We start from the raw sequence: 12,274 nt of genomic DNA on the forward strand, positions 1-12,274 counted from the left end.
GAAATAAGGAACAAGCTTCGATCATACATCCACTTATACCCACACCATCCTGATATGGCACATAGCAACCTGCTACTTGGAGGGGGCACATAGCACATCCTCGATTGTTTATAATTATCAATGGCAGGCATCCCTCATTTGCTCCCTTCACATAATTCAGTGTCTCAAGTTAGTTTTTCCCTTGGTGGCAGCTAGCCAAACTGCCCACGCAGTTGCAGGGCTAGATATACTACACTGCTATATTTTTGTTACCCTAAAAACTATGGTTGGAAATGTAATTGTGTTTCTTATGCAATAAAATATCCCTAGTATGTGATAGATGGATAGATCTAAATAATAGGCATGATGATTTTGGCGAGAAAAATGGCATACTTGCCGAGACCTAGATTGCAATGGATATGAGATAGAGAACCACAAGTTCATGAGGTAGGCGTGGACGACAGCTAGTTGGTGCATCCAACTTGTTTTCCCTTGTTTGTTCCCGATGCAGCAAGATGTCTTTCCCTTCTCTCTCTTCTCCATTTACGTTGATCGTCGTTGATCCCGAGCAGGCGAGTAGGAGCATCCACACTAAAACTAGGATGTGAAATCATGCCTACTGCATCCTCTTACAGTGGTATTGACATGTGATTTTCTGTAGCCGCAGATTTGGAGCATGAAAAAGTAGTAGTTTAGTGTAACCCGGTAACAGAAAAATGAACTGATTTAGAGTACTGAATAGTTGGAAGTAAACAAACTATCGATCGGTTGTAGCACGGGAAACCGACTGGCTGATTTTCGGTAGATTATGAATCAAAAAAGCAAAATGCAAAATCTGAGTGTGAACCTGAACTTGTGCACAATACCTTATTTTTTCCCCTTTGTAATAAGGTAGACTGAAGGATGTTATGAAACGTCGGCATGGTAGTCTGATTAACAAAAAGGAGGGTCTTTTGGAAGACTGAAAAGTGCCTGCAACTCAACCAACCCGGAGGAAATGTTGATATGAGCTTTTGTAGCCTGCATCCCAAATCTGTAAATGCAATTCCCTATGTCACATTACATCTGTTGGTGTGTAGTGACTAGCGAGTAACAAGATAATTTCAGTTTGAGGGGGCTCAGATCGGTAATGCTGATGTTTTCTGAGCTCTGGTTGCCTCCCTGCCTTGGTTGTGGCCGGTGTAAGCGGGGGACGTCAAGGAGACCGGCCGCCGGACCTCCCGGAGGAAACACAGGGCAGCAATGGCGGTCCACCGGAGAGCCAAGGCGGCATTCTTGGAGACCCTGCTGTGGTCATCATTTGAGTCACCGACCAGGCCTCCGGGGACGGGGAGAGGAGCAAGTAGAGTTCTGAGCAGGCTGAGCTGAGCTACTGGAACTGGAACTGAGCCCAACCAGATAGCATTACACTTTACACCCAAGTTCGCTGACTGAAGAACCGCAATCGCCAGTACAGCAGCTGGAGATTTTGCAAACCCAACCAACAGAATCGGCTGCGGCATGTCAGCGGAGCGGAGTCACCAACCAGCTTGAAAACGAGACGCGCAGATTATATATTTCCAGCAGCGAATGTTAATTCATACCAGAGACTGAACCACATTATACTATCCATTTAACATGTCAAGATATACGAGTTTCCTTTACAGTTCTTCAGACGCTGGTTTTAGACTCAAAACACTCATGAGGGAGAAAAAACGGATACACGGCAACAGTATGACAACATTGGACTTTTTAACATCTACCCACTTCTGGATTGGATGCGTGTATAACAAACAAACAGATCTCTCGTCTCTGGGATTAGATCAAGATCAGTTCAGGTTCTTACGCCATCCCGCCGCTGGTTGCTGTCCTGATTATCTGAAACAACGCTGCAAAGACACAGAGAGGTGAAACGTGTCAGAACTGGTGGCAAAATGGCCAGAAGTCTTCCTGATTATAGATAGATCACTAGTTTATTACTTAAAATACTGAGTTCATCTCTAACAGCATAAACAAACTGTAGTCATCATATCGATAAGCACAAAAATGGCACAGCCATGCAAAGTTCTGATGAAATTATGTTATACATATGCTGTGTTAGATTTGGTGGTTGGCAATTTGGAATCTGATTTCATACATGTTTTTTTTTATGAAAATGGTTTCATACATGTGCAGTGTGAGATTTGTGAGTAGGCGATTAGGCATTCAATATAGCCTCAACAGTGTAGCTACTTTGTCATCAATTACTGCCACCAAGTAAAAATTGCATTACAGTCTCGATTAACCAAATAAATTCCTATCATATTTTGAAAACCATTCAATTAAAGATTTAGTGGAATTGCAAAAGCGTAACATTCGAAATGAGATGACTAGCCGAGTTGAATAAACTCAAGGAGTAAAACCAACATACAGAACAAGTACTGTAATAGGCTATACTGCTAGAATAATGTCAAAGAGAGTACCACTTAGTGCATCCTGACCACTAACAAGTATTAAATCAGGACTTGAGAGAACGATTTCTTCGTTGAATGTTACACGTAATATGAATGAACAAAAAGAGTTTATAGTCACGGTCATGGAGGTTAGAAGCTAAATCGATTGATGAACCATAGTCATTATATTTCGATAGGAAAAAAAAAAGATAATATGCAATGCAAGTGTGCATTCTAAAGTAACACAGCAGCAGCATAGCAAAATAAATCAGGAAGAGAATTTTTGAGAAGGATAGAAGGCATACATGATCCAATGACAACAAAGATGAAGAACCCGAGCACTAAAGGTCCAACAGGGTAGTCATTCCCCTTCTTCACAGTAGTTTCAGGCACCGACCCCCTCCTGGTGATGTTCTTCTGGAACTTTGCAGTCTTCCTGTCAGCAAGGCGCCTTGAAGTAGTCTGTCAATACAAAAGCCACCATTCAGCATAATCAATATTCATAGTCAATCTGACAGCTACTTTACATCTTTAGTGTCCAACAAATAGCACACATGTAAGTAGTTTATTCAAGTTCCATACAAAAGCCAACGTTCAGCATATATATTCATAGTCAATCTGATAGCTACTTTACATCTAAAGTGTCAAACAAATAGCAAAAATGTCAGTAGTTTATTCAAGTTTCATGAGGTTGCCAGATGAGGTAGAAGATTTTTTTTTTTTTAAAAAAAAAAAACAACATCCTTGCACAATGCAGTAACAGCAATAGATGGTCTCCCCACCACTTCAAGTAATATTATATGAGAGGAACTCTCAAAGGTTCAATTTTCTGATTCCTTTGTCATTTCCAGTCCAGTCCAAGAAACAAGTCAACAATTCGGAGGGTAGTCCAGTCCCCCTCCATCAAAGGAATAAACCTACTCAAAACAGTTAAGTTTACTTATTCCTGTTCCCTAACTAATTGATGGTCCATTATGCAAAGTGCTAATCCAAAGCAGTTCTATCTCTATATCACAAGATCCACTTCCATCCCATATCAGATGCTGGTAGTTCAACCACCACCAACTATCATTTCAATGACAAACTATTTGGCATTATTACATCATCCTTACAAAAATGCATCCTTCTTCCCATATATGCCCAAAATTGAAAACCACAATGCTAGAAACTATAGAGTTGGTAGCATAGCATCTTGGTCCACAGAAAGTAACCAGGTGTACAAAACGGTTGCCAAAACCTAAACACGACAACGCGTACAACTCTACATCGTTCCCGCAAGCACGATTTACATTCGATCATGTTTAGCAGGATAGGAGATCACCGATGATTCCTACAGCAACATGCTACAACGGCTTTTGTTGATGTTCAATAGTGAATTACATTGCTAACGATTTTTACTCCCAAATCCTAACTATCGCAGAAGAACAAAATCATGAATCTGGAAAGCAAGCTACAAGTGGAGGTCTATATATCTGGCTGACTACCTCTTTCTATCTGCAACCGACTCCAAACATGGAAGAGGAATTCAAGCATATACACAACCAACGCGAAAGGCGAAAAACCTATCCACCAACTCGAAAACCTAATCCACCCTGATCTAACTCCTCGAAATCGCACCGTCTCATTCCCCAATTCTTCGCCACCTCGCTCAGCGCGATCGGATCCGGTAACTACCCGCCACCCGGACCACGCCAAGATCCGAAGGAAGCGACACATTACGCGGATCCGCGAAAGAGAGCAGATCTCCACCACCCTTCTATCTACTCGAACCAAACGGAAGATCCGGAAAAGGATCGACGGCACGAGGGGACCGCCGGCGGGCAGGCAGGTCAGCGAGAAAGGCGAGATAACCCCCCCCCCCCCCCCCCACTCCACGCAGAGAGAGATGTCGACTCGATCCGAAACATCCCCAGCAAATCCATCCCACGAAGTAGACGGCAGAGTCGCTTACCATCTTCGCGCAGGCGAGCTCGCCGGAGGCGGGGACGGCGGCGGGCACCGGCTCGAGGAGAGGAGGAGGGAAGAGGAGACGGTTGGGCACGAGAGTTGGGCGGAAGGAATTCGGACAACCAGAGGGGCTTTTATAGAAGAACGGCGTGCTGGCCTGCCCTGCCTTTGCGTCGACCAGGACGATCTGGATTCGGGACCGTCTACGCATCGTCGAGATTCGCGCCGAAGAGATTATCATACCGGCCAACCAGCAGCGGTTTGACTTGGCTCCGCTCCCGATTCGGCATCCGCCGACCAGGCAAGTGCTTGCTACGCGTGGTCGCCGTCGTCGTTGACTTGTTCACGGCGACCTGATCGAACCCCGTGATCAAGCTGCTGCTACTGCTCCCCTTCTTTTGCGCACGTGGCATCCGGTGGCGAAGTTGGAACAAATACGATGGTAGTGCATGCGCATAGCAATCTCTTCTCTATTATATAAAATATGGATTGATTTACGTATCATTTTTTCTCATACTTTTCTACTATCTAATAAAAATCATTAAAATTTGAATAATTTAACTACTACTCCCTCCGATTGCAAATGTAGGTCGTTTTAGACTTGTGCACAAAGATTAAGAAAGTAGATTAAATGATCTTGTTGCTCTTCATTTATTCTGCATTGAAAAAGATAACTCATTCATTTGTGAGAGTGGTATCATTTATTAAACAAGAGTAAAACAGGAACAAAAGAGAAAAAAATGCATAGAAGTTCGAGAATAACTTATATTTAGAGAATAATTGAGAAGGCTAAAACGACCTATATTTACAACCAGAGAAAGTATTATTATTCAGCTCCATCCTCTCATTACCGACTATAGATATATGACGTTTTACTAATATAAATAAAAAAATTATAAGAGAATTATCAGATAATCTATTTTTCTTTTCACATCACATCTGAAATCAAACTACAGTATTGTTCCTAATATATTTGTTCAGCGGTGCTTCTATAACGAATCCACATCTCTATATCTTAAATTTATACTTAATATTACCACATTTAATATTTATATTTTTATTATAACACCCGAGTACTAAGCTAGCATATACAACTTTGTTGTTTAAAGCTAGTAATTTTAGATTTAACGGAAAATTTTGCACCGCCTATCTGTAGCTTCGCCACTGGTGGCATCCACGGCACGAAAGAGCATGTGCTGCAGCGTCACGTTTTCTTGAGGCGGCATGACGTGCACGCTCGTTCTCTTTGCCGAAGCCGCGGCCGGCCGTGACCGGCGTCGCGCCGGAGTTGGCTGCCCGTGCGTGCGTCCACGGGCTCGGCAGGTCGGCATGAACCCTCTGCCGGGCTCGTGCGCCGACAGCAACCTGCCGTTTGCTTTCACCGTCTAAACCCAAGTCCAAACGGGGCCGTAAAGGTCCAGAGCTTCCATCAAACAGATCAAGAAACCAGTACGTTCCTTTGGTCTTTTGTTCTGGTTGCAAGACTATTATTCCGTTACCGTGGTAATGGAAAATGGTTACCTGTTGTCGAAAAAAGAAACCAATACATTTTCCAGCATCCAAGTTCCAAAATCTGCTCCAGCAGTCAGTCACTAGTAATAAGTAATAAACAAACAAGATTACGACGACGTTACGCTTCTGCTGCCAATTTACATCGCAGAAACTACCATGGATCATCACAAAGTCGCACAGCACACAACAGCAGCATCCTGGATCTCGGACTGCTGCCCGTCCGACTTGGCGGATGGCATGCTGCGGTTGTTCTTCAGCAGGTCCTGGATCTCGGACAGCATCATCATCTGCGAGGGGTCACCGATGATGCCCCAGGCGGTGGCCGCTGGTTCTCCTGCAGCTTGATCCTCTCGAACAAGTGCTGCTTCTCCGCCTCGGCCTCCTCCAGGCGGCGTTTCAGGTACAGGCTGGCGTAGTCCTGCCCCGCCTTCTCTGCCGACTTGGCGAGCGCAATGCTCCTCAGCCGCTCGGCCTCCTGCCGGGCCTCACTCGCCTTGATCTGGAACATCTCCGCCTCCGCCTGCTTCAGCCGCACAATGCTATCTAGCTCTTCCGCCTGCTGCTTCTTCCGCAGACGCTCCGCCTTCAGCTCTTGAACCTGCCGGGCCTTCTCCTCCAGCTCATGGTCACAGGCCTCCACAGCGAGGCGGGCATGTTTGTACGCTCGCATCTTCTCCTCAGCCACGAGCTCCATCTTTCTGACGGCCTCCTGGACGACCTCGGCGATTCGATTGCAGGCCTCCTGGGGAGTGATCAGGCGCCCTGGTTCTTCACTCTCAAAGTTCTTTGGGGAATCAATCTCGAGCTCTGGGAAATATAGGGAGTGTTAAACAAACCCGTTTGGAAATACCAATCAGAAACACAAATAAAAGACAAACCGCAGATAAATTCAGTAAAACAACACTTCCACATGGAAATACATCATGGTTACCCTCTTCGCTATCAGACACTTTGTTTGCAGCCAAATCCCATAAACATGCAGAGACGCAAACCAACTCCAACATGACTGAGCACACCCGATTGCAAATGTTCTATCAGTGTCAATTGTCAAGAACCATTATGTAGGAACCAAGACCAATGCTAAATGTAGAGCAAGCATAACCGGCCATTCAAACTAGTTGAACACTTGAACTTCAAACTAGTTGAACTGGTACCCTGACCAAGAGTAGCAGGGAGGTTTAGCCAAAAAACATACCCTAAAGCACACAAGCTAGAGATCACAGCCTGGAGTATGATTGTGGAGCGATTTATCATGGGTACAGTGGGCCAGTGGCAGAATGAGCTGGTATGAAAGATGATAAAAAATTCTAAAATCACAATTACATGCCAATTACAAGTGGAAAACATTTACCCCATAATTGTAGCTAATCTGACAAGAAAAAATATGACTGTAAAACAACTACGGAAGACAACCAATTCAACGACACAATGACAAAGTCCAATCACAGTCACTTGGGAATGATTCTAAATGTAGGAACTAAAAACGATAGTTCATCTTATACAGAGATTGTGTGATGATGATTTCCATGGAAATTATAATCAGTAGAGCAACCGTCCAACGACCTAAGAGTTTTAGTTGTTTCAAGTAACTTATAAGTAAAAGTTATGCCAAGGAAATAATATGAGCTGGATGCCAGTAAACACCATCATGTCAACCAGTCGTACTTCCTGTATGTTAAGCAACACAAAAAAAGTGCATGTGTATTAACAATTTAACATTTCAAGAATGTTGGGAACTTCATATGCGCCTGTAGAGTTCATGTAGTGGAATAGCTACAGCTTTCAGTAATTCTAAACAATGATTTTACTAAAGTTTTGTGGAAGACAGCACTATTGTTTGAGGATTTCAGAAATTGTTCAGATGGGCCTATTGACTTGCAAATTCCTACAGCTGTTATAATGATGTGTACAAGGGCATGCAGTGTACTGAGATACAACACAGGTTGGAAAGTAGACAATTCAAACCAGCAAGCAAGGCTAGAACGAGATAGATCATCTAAACATTAAAGCATGGGTTTGAATGTGAATACGACAAAAAGGAATTTCTGCCTTTCTAAAGGTGTATAGCTAAACATGAAACATGACTGATAGAAATTTATATGGACTTGAGGTATCAGTCTTGTTTTCCAGCACTCAATGTGAAAACAAAAGTAAAAGTTGGTAGCTTTAAGGTAATAGTTGTTGAATACATCATGCATGCACAAAGTGCAGCTAAATCCAACCTTAAGAAACAAACAACTAACTGGAATTTAGCTTGCAAAGTAAATTGTAGCAAACAACCAACAAGTTCCAATAGTGTATTTGACAAGTAATTTTTGGTATCATTCCATTTCCACCTATAAAGCAAGAAAAGTACAAAATCCCAACCATGGTTGTAGCTGCAAACAAGCACCACAAGAAGTACAATGTAACTCAGCGCAATAAGATGGGCTACTAAATAGACCTAAATACAAGTGGACAAAATTGCAGGACCACAAGTAAGCTATGTGTGAGCCATTGACAAGACATGTACAAGTAAGTTGGGTTCACAAAGCACATGTACCTTGGAGAGCTTGCATCAGCATCCTCGGACTCATGGATTCAGCAGAACCACTCCTCAATCTTTCAACTAGCTCAGCACATTTCCTGAACAATTTCCTCCCTTTTGAATCCTCACTTAGACGGAATATCTTACAAACATAGTCAAGTTCCCGTAACAAGGTATCCCTGTCCCAACCAGGTGCACATTGTTGAAAAACATCCCTAACCCATCCCAGCAATTCGGATGCCCTTTGGCAGGCCTGGCACCGAAAAAGCATCTCTGCATGGCCAATCCCATTCTTAATCGTCTGTCCAGTCCCAATCTGTCCATCACGAATTGCACAATCTGTGTGAGTCCAGTGGGAGCAGACATCACAACCAATCCAGCGGCAAGTATTGACTTCAAAATCAAACTTATTGCAGATCACACACATGCAGAGGTTGCAAAATCCATTCCTGTTGGTGCAAATGTTGCACCTACACTCCTCAGCAGGGAGAGCACTCTGGCAAGCAATGTTCCGGCACCTCTTGTACAAGAAAACCTCAGCGAGACGGCTCTGGGGTATGTTGACACTGGGATGCAAAAACGCCTGGATTCCAGTCTTGATGGAAACAAGGATCTCCAGCTGCACATGGTGAGCCATCGAAAGCACTGCTGGTGTCAAATCAACCCTGCCCTGGACGAGCTTCTGTAGATACAAGAACTCCTCAATATGGTGTGAACCACCAGTCCCTTCCAGAATTGACCGGAGCTCAGTCTTGATCTCTTCCAAGAGCTCCTCGCTCATAACTTTCATCCTCTCAGCGACGAGGTCAACCTTGTCCCGAGCGACCTCCCTGAGAGTCATCCTACCAGCACTCGGGATCCTACGGACAGCCTGCAGCTCCGGAACACCATTAACGAGCACCTCCTTCTCCTTGTCCACTACCCTCACAGCTGTTATTGGTACAACAGGCCCACCACTCTTGCTCGGCTCCCCAGGCCATGTCCCCTGGGAGCTGGCACTCTCGGTAGCAGAGTCGTGCCCCTGATTGGAATTCGACAACGGTTCCTGCGTGTCCGGAGGCGAACCAACCTGCTCCGACGAGGCGGCCAGTGAGAGAGACGTCTGCAGGGTTGGTGTGCGGCCGTTGTGGCGAGGGGGCGGCATCCCTTGCGGGGGCTGCTGGTGGAAGTTCGCGCCTGACGAGGTTCCCATCCGAAATCAGAACCTAGCCGAGCCAAACCTGCAATAAACAACAGAAGCTATCAACCACCCGTGTGCAAAACTTGCCTCGCTGAGGATCATTCGTTCACTTCCCAAAGTAACAACAACGCGTATCTCACATCATCAACATGATTTCTCGCTAATTTCTGGTAATGAAACGCGCAAGCGGGACACATTTCTGCAGTAAGCCTGGCACCAAACAGCGCGGCACACGGAACAGCCGCGATTTTCCTCCCATGAGCACATCAATTCGAGCTGCGAACCACTAATCGCCCAACGAATCACCACCACACGGAGCACCCGCGATTCCCCACCGGTGCAGCGAGAAGCCCGGCGGCGGCGCGCGGGTCTGACGGAGCGAGAAGAGGAGGAAGAGGAACCCAGCAGCGTCAAACAGCAAATTCGAAAACGCGCGAAAAATCCTACACGCTAGGCGCAAACCAACCCTTGGCGAAACCGGTCGAGAACTCTCTCCCTCCCTCCCACCCAATCGAGCAGCACCCCGAAACCCCAGATCTCGTTGGTCCCCCCTCTCGCGAGACAAGAGCAACACCAGCGCGACGGAACACTCACAGCACCATCGAAGACAGCAGCAGGTTCGCCGCGGGGGGGAACGAAACCGCTGCCCTCCTCCGCCGCCGCCGCCTTTGACGAAGCCGCCGCCGCTCCGGGTTCGATGAACGAGGAGATGATTTTTGTTTGGAAAAAAAAAGTTCGAGAAATGAAATGGTTGTGGAGCCCGGGCTTGGGGAGCCGAGGGGAGGAGGAGGGGATGAAGGGCGACGGGATCCTCTGACAGTGGTCACTGATGCGTGGGCCCCCACACGTCTGGGGCCATGTGCAGTGACCACTGCTCGCTGACGAGAGGAAATGGTTCCGGATGAAGGGGGCCGGTGGTGTGCCGGTGAGCGGTAACGGAAGCGTCGGACGTGGGCACCGGGGCAGGGAGGGTGCTGCCTTGGTAGCGGAAGGCGGAAGGGGTAACGGGCTGTCGGCGGTGAGACGACCGGGCTGACCGCTTGGTGGAGAGGGGTAGGATGGTAATACTAGTTACTTTTGATTATTTCATTTATTTTTAAATACTTGTCATTTTACGTATTTTAAGATGTAGTTTTTAATTTTACTCTTATAAAATATCTCTTATCCACCTATTTACGGTAGGTACTAGAATATTTGGGCTAGTTTTTAATGGTATTTTTATTATTTTCTATTTAAAATTGGTACTACCCTTAGTATACTTGGTACGTGTGTTTGATTAAAAGTGATAAGTATTGAAAAACGGAGAGAGTAATTTTGTAAAGCGGTAGGATTGGAGTTGCTCATAATCACTATATTTTCCTCCATCTCCAGATGTCTGTGCTCATCTGTTTCGCATTGCCTCACAAATTGTGAGATAGGATAGAGATGGCAATCGGAAGCAGCAACCCCCCCCCCCCGGTAGAGCTTATTAATATCTATACCTATTAGATTTTTCTTATTCGTAAATATGTCTGACCTCTGTTAATAATAATAGGTAAATAATTGAAAATATACCTATTATCTACTAGCAAAACAATCTGACATGCATGGGTATAGAGGAGCTTTATCGTGACCATGGTCAGTTAGGAATTTGGGGTTTCACTATTTGGCACACTTGTCATATGATTACATAGGTAAATGGGTGATACAAGCACGAGTAACCCTTACATATTCTCTTATTCATCCGCTTGTCAGACACAGCTGCTCGTCTATAAACATACTTGTGACTGAAAACAAATAACACGTCCAGTATTTATCCGTGAATAGACATGTTATCGGGCATGGTTACCGTCACGCTGCAGCTCACTTCACCGGTAGCCTCATCAAACTCGTCTTCTTCTTCGATAGTTCTCCGGTAAAGTTTTCCATCTGTCAGCTTGCTTTCCGGGACAAGTACCTAAAACATACCTGACATAATCCTTCAAATTTGCTGCACATCCTTCCACTGCACCACAAACCCTACATGGGGCAACAGAACTGATAATATTCAAAACAGTAGACTTTTATTATTCTGTCAAAATTTAGCTACATTTTCATATGAGCTGCCTAGTTGAAAATTTACCATTTCTGAAATTGCAACCTGCATTTGTCTAGCTACTGCACAGTCAAAAAATAGATGTTGAATGCACATCCATATTGTTCCCGTCCGAGACAATTGTGCTTACATCTAAATTTGTACAAGTGTGACCTTCTATGATAGGCGAATAAGTTTGTACCTAAACAAGAGGATCTTTCTTAGGAACAATCGATTGTGCCTAAACCAACAAATCTAGCCGCACTAGCTATAACAAATACACTTGAGATTCAGTGGATCGTACCCGTCAGCAACCACTTTCATAAAATATTGTGCACGATAAGCGATTAAAAGCTTGCAACTTTGCAAGGTTCATTGTGACTGAGAATCCATTGTGACTCGCAATTGAGACACCATAGCATTGAAAACAAAAATTGGAATATATCAGAACAAAAAAGATTACAAAAGCACAATGCTCAATGTCACTGAACAGAGTCTATCTAGTCTCTTTGGAGATTTTAAACCATTTTTTTTTGTAAAAAAAGGCAACAACAGGAGACTGAAAACATCAATGGCTCAGAACTTTTGATCTATACTGCTTGATGCATCTGAGTTCTGCATCTTCTTGCACAGTATGCTGCTATGCTAGTGTTGTCAGTAATTCC

General features: G+C 44.7%; 1 protein-coding gene and 1 pseudogene across 1 annotated transcript; both read right to left on the minus strand.

Annotated features, from left to right (window-relative positions):
• Positions 1-1,569: 1,569 nt before the first annotated feature.
• On the minus strand, positions 1,570-4,576 carry LOC133886753 (uncharacterized). Its single transcript, XM_062326566.1, has 3 exons — positions 4,342-4,576; positions 2,696-2,852; positions 1,570-1,847 (listed from the first exon to the last, which is right to left on the minus strand). Exons 1-3 carry the CDS (start codon positions 4,546-4,548, stop codon positions 1,801-1,803), a joined length of 411 nt encoding a protein of 136 aa, XP_062182550.1. The 5' UTR covers positions 4,549-4,576; the 3' UTR covers positions 1,570-1,800.
• A 1,199-nt stretch (positions 4,577-5,775) lies between these two features.
• On the minus strand, positions 5,776-10,334 carry LOC133886710 (OBERON-like protein; annotated as a pseudogene).
• Between the last annotated feature and the right edge of the window lie 1,940 nt (positions 10,335-12,274).

This window comes from Phragmites australis, chromosome 12, assembly GCF_958298935.1.
Source record: "Phragmites australis chromosome 12, lpPhrAust1.1, whole genome shotgun sequence".
Classification (NCBI taxonomy): Eukaryota; Viridiplantae; Streptophyta; class Magnoliopsida; order Poales; family Poaceae; genus Phragmites; species Phragmites australis.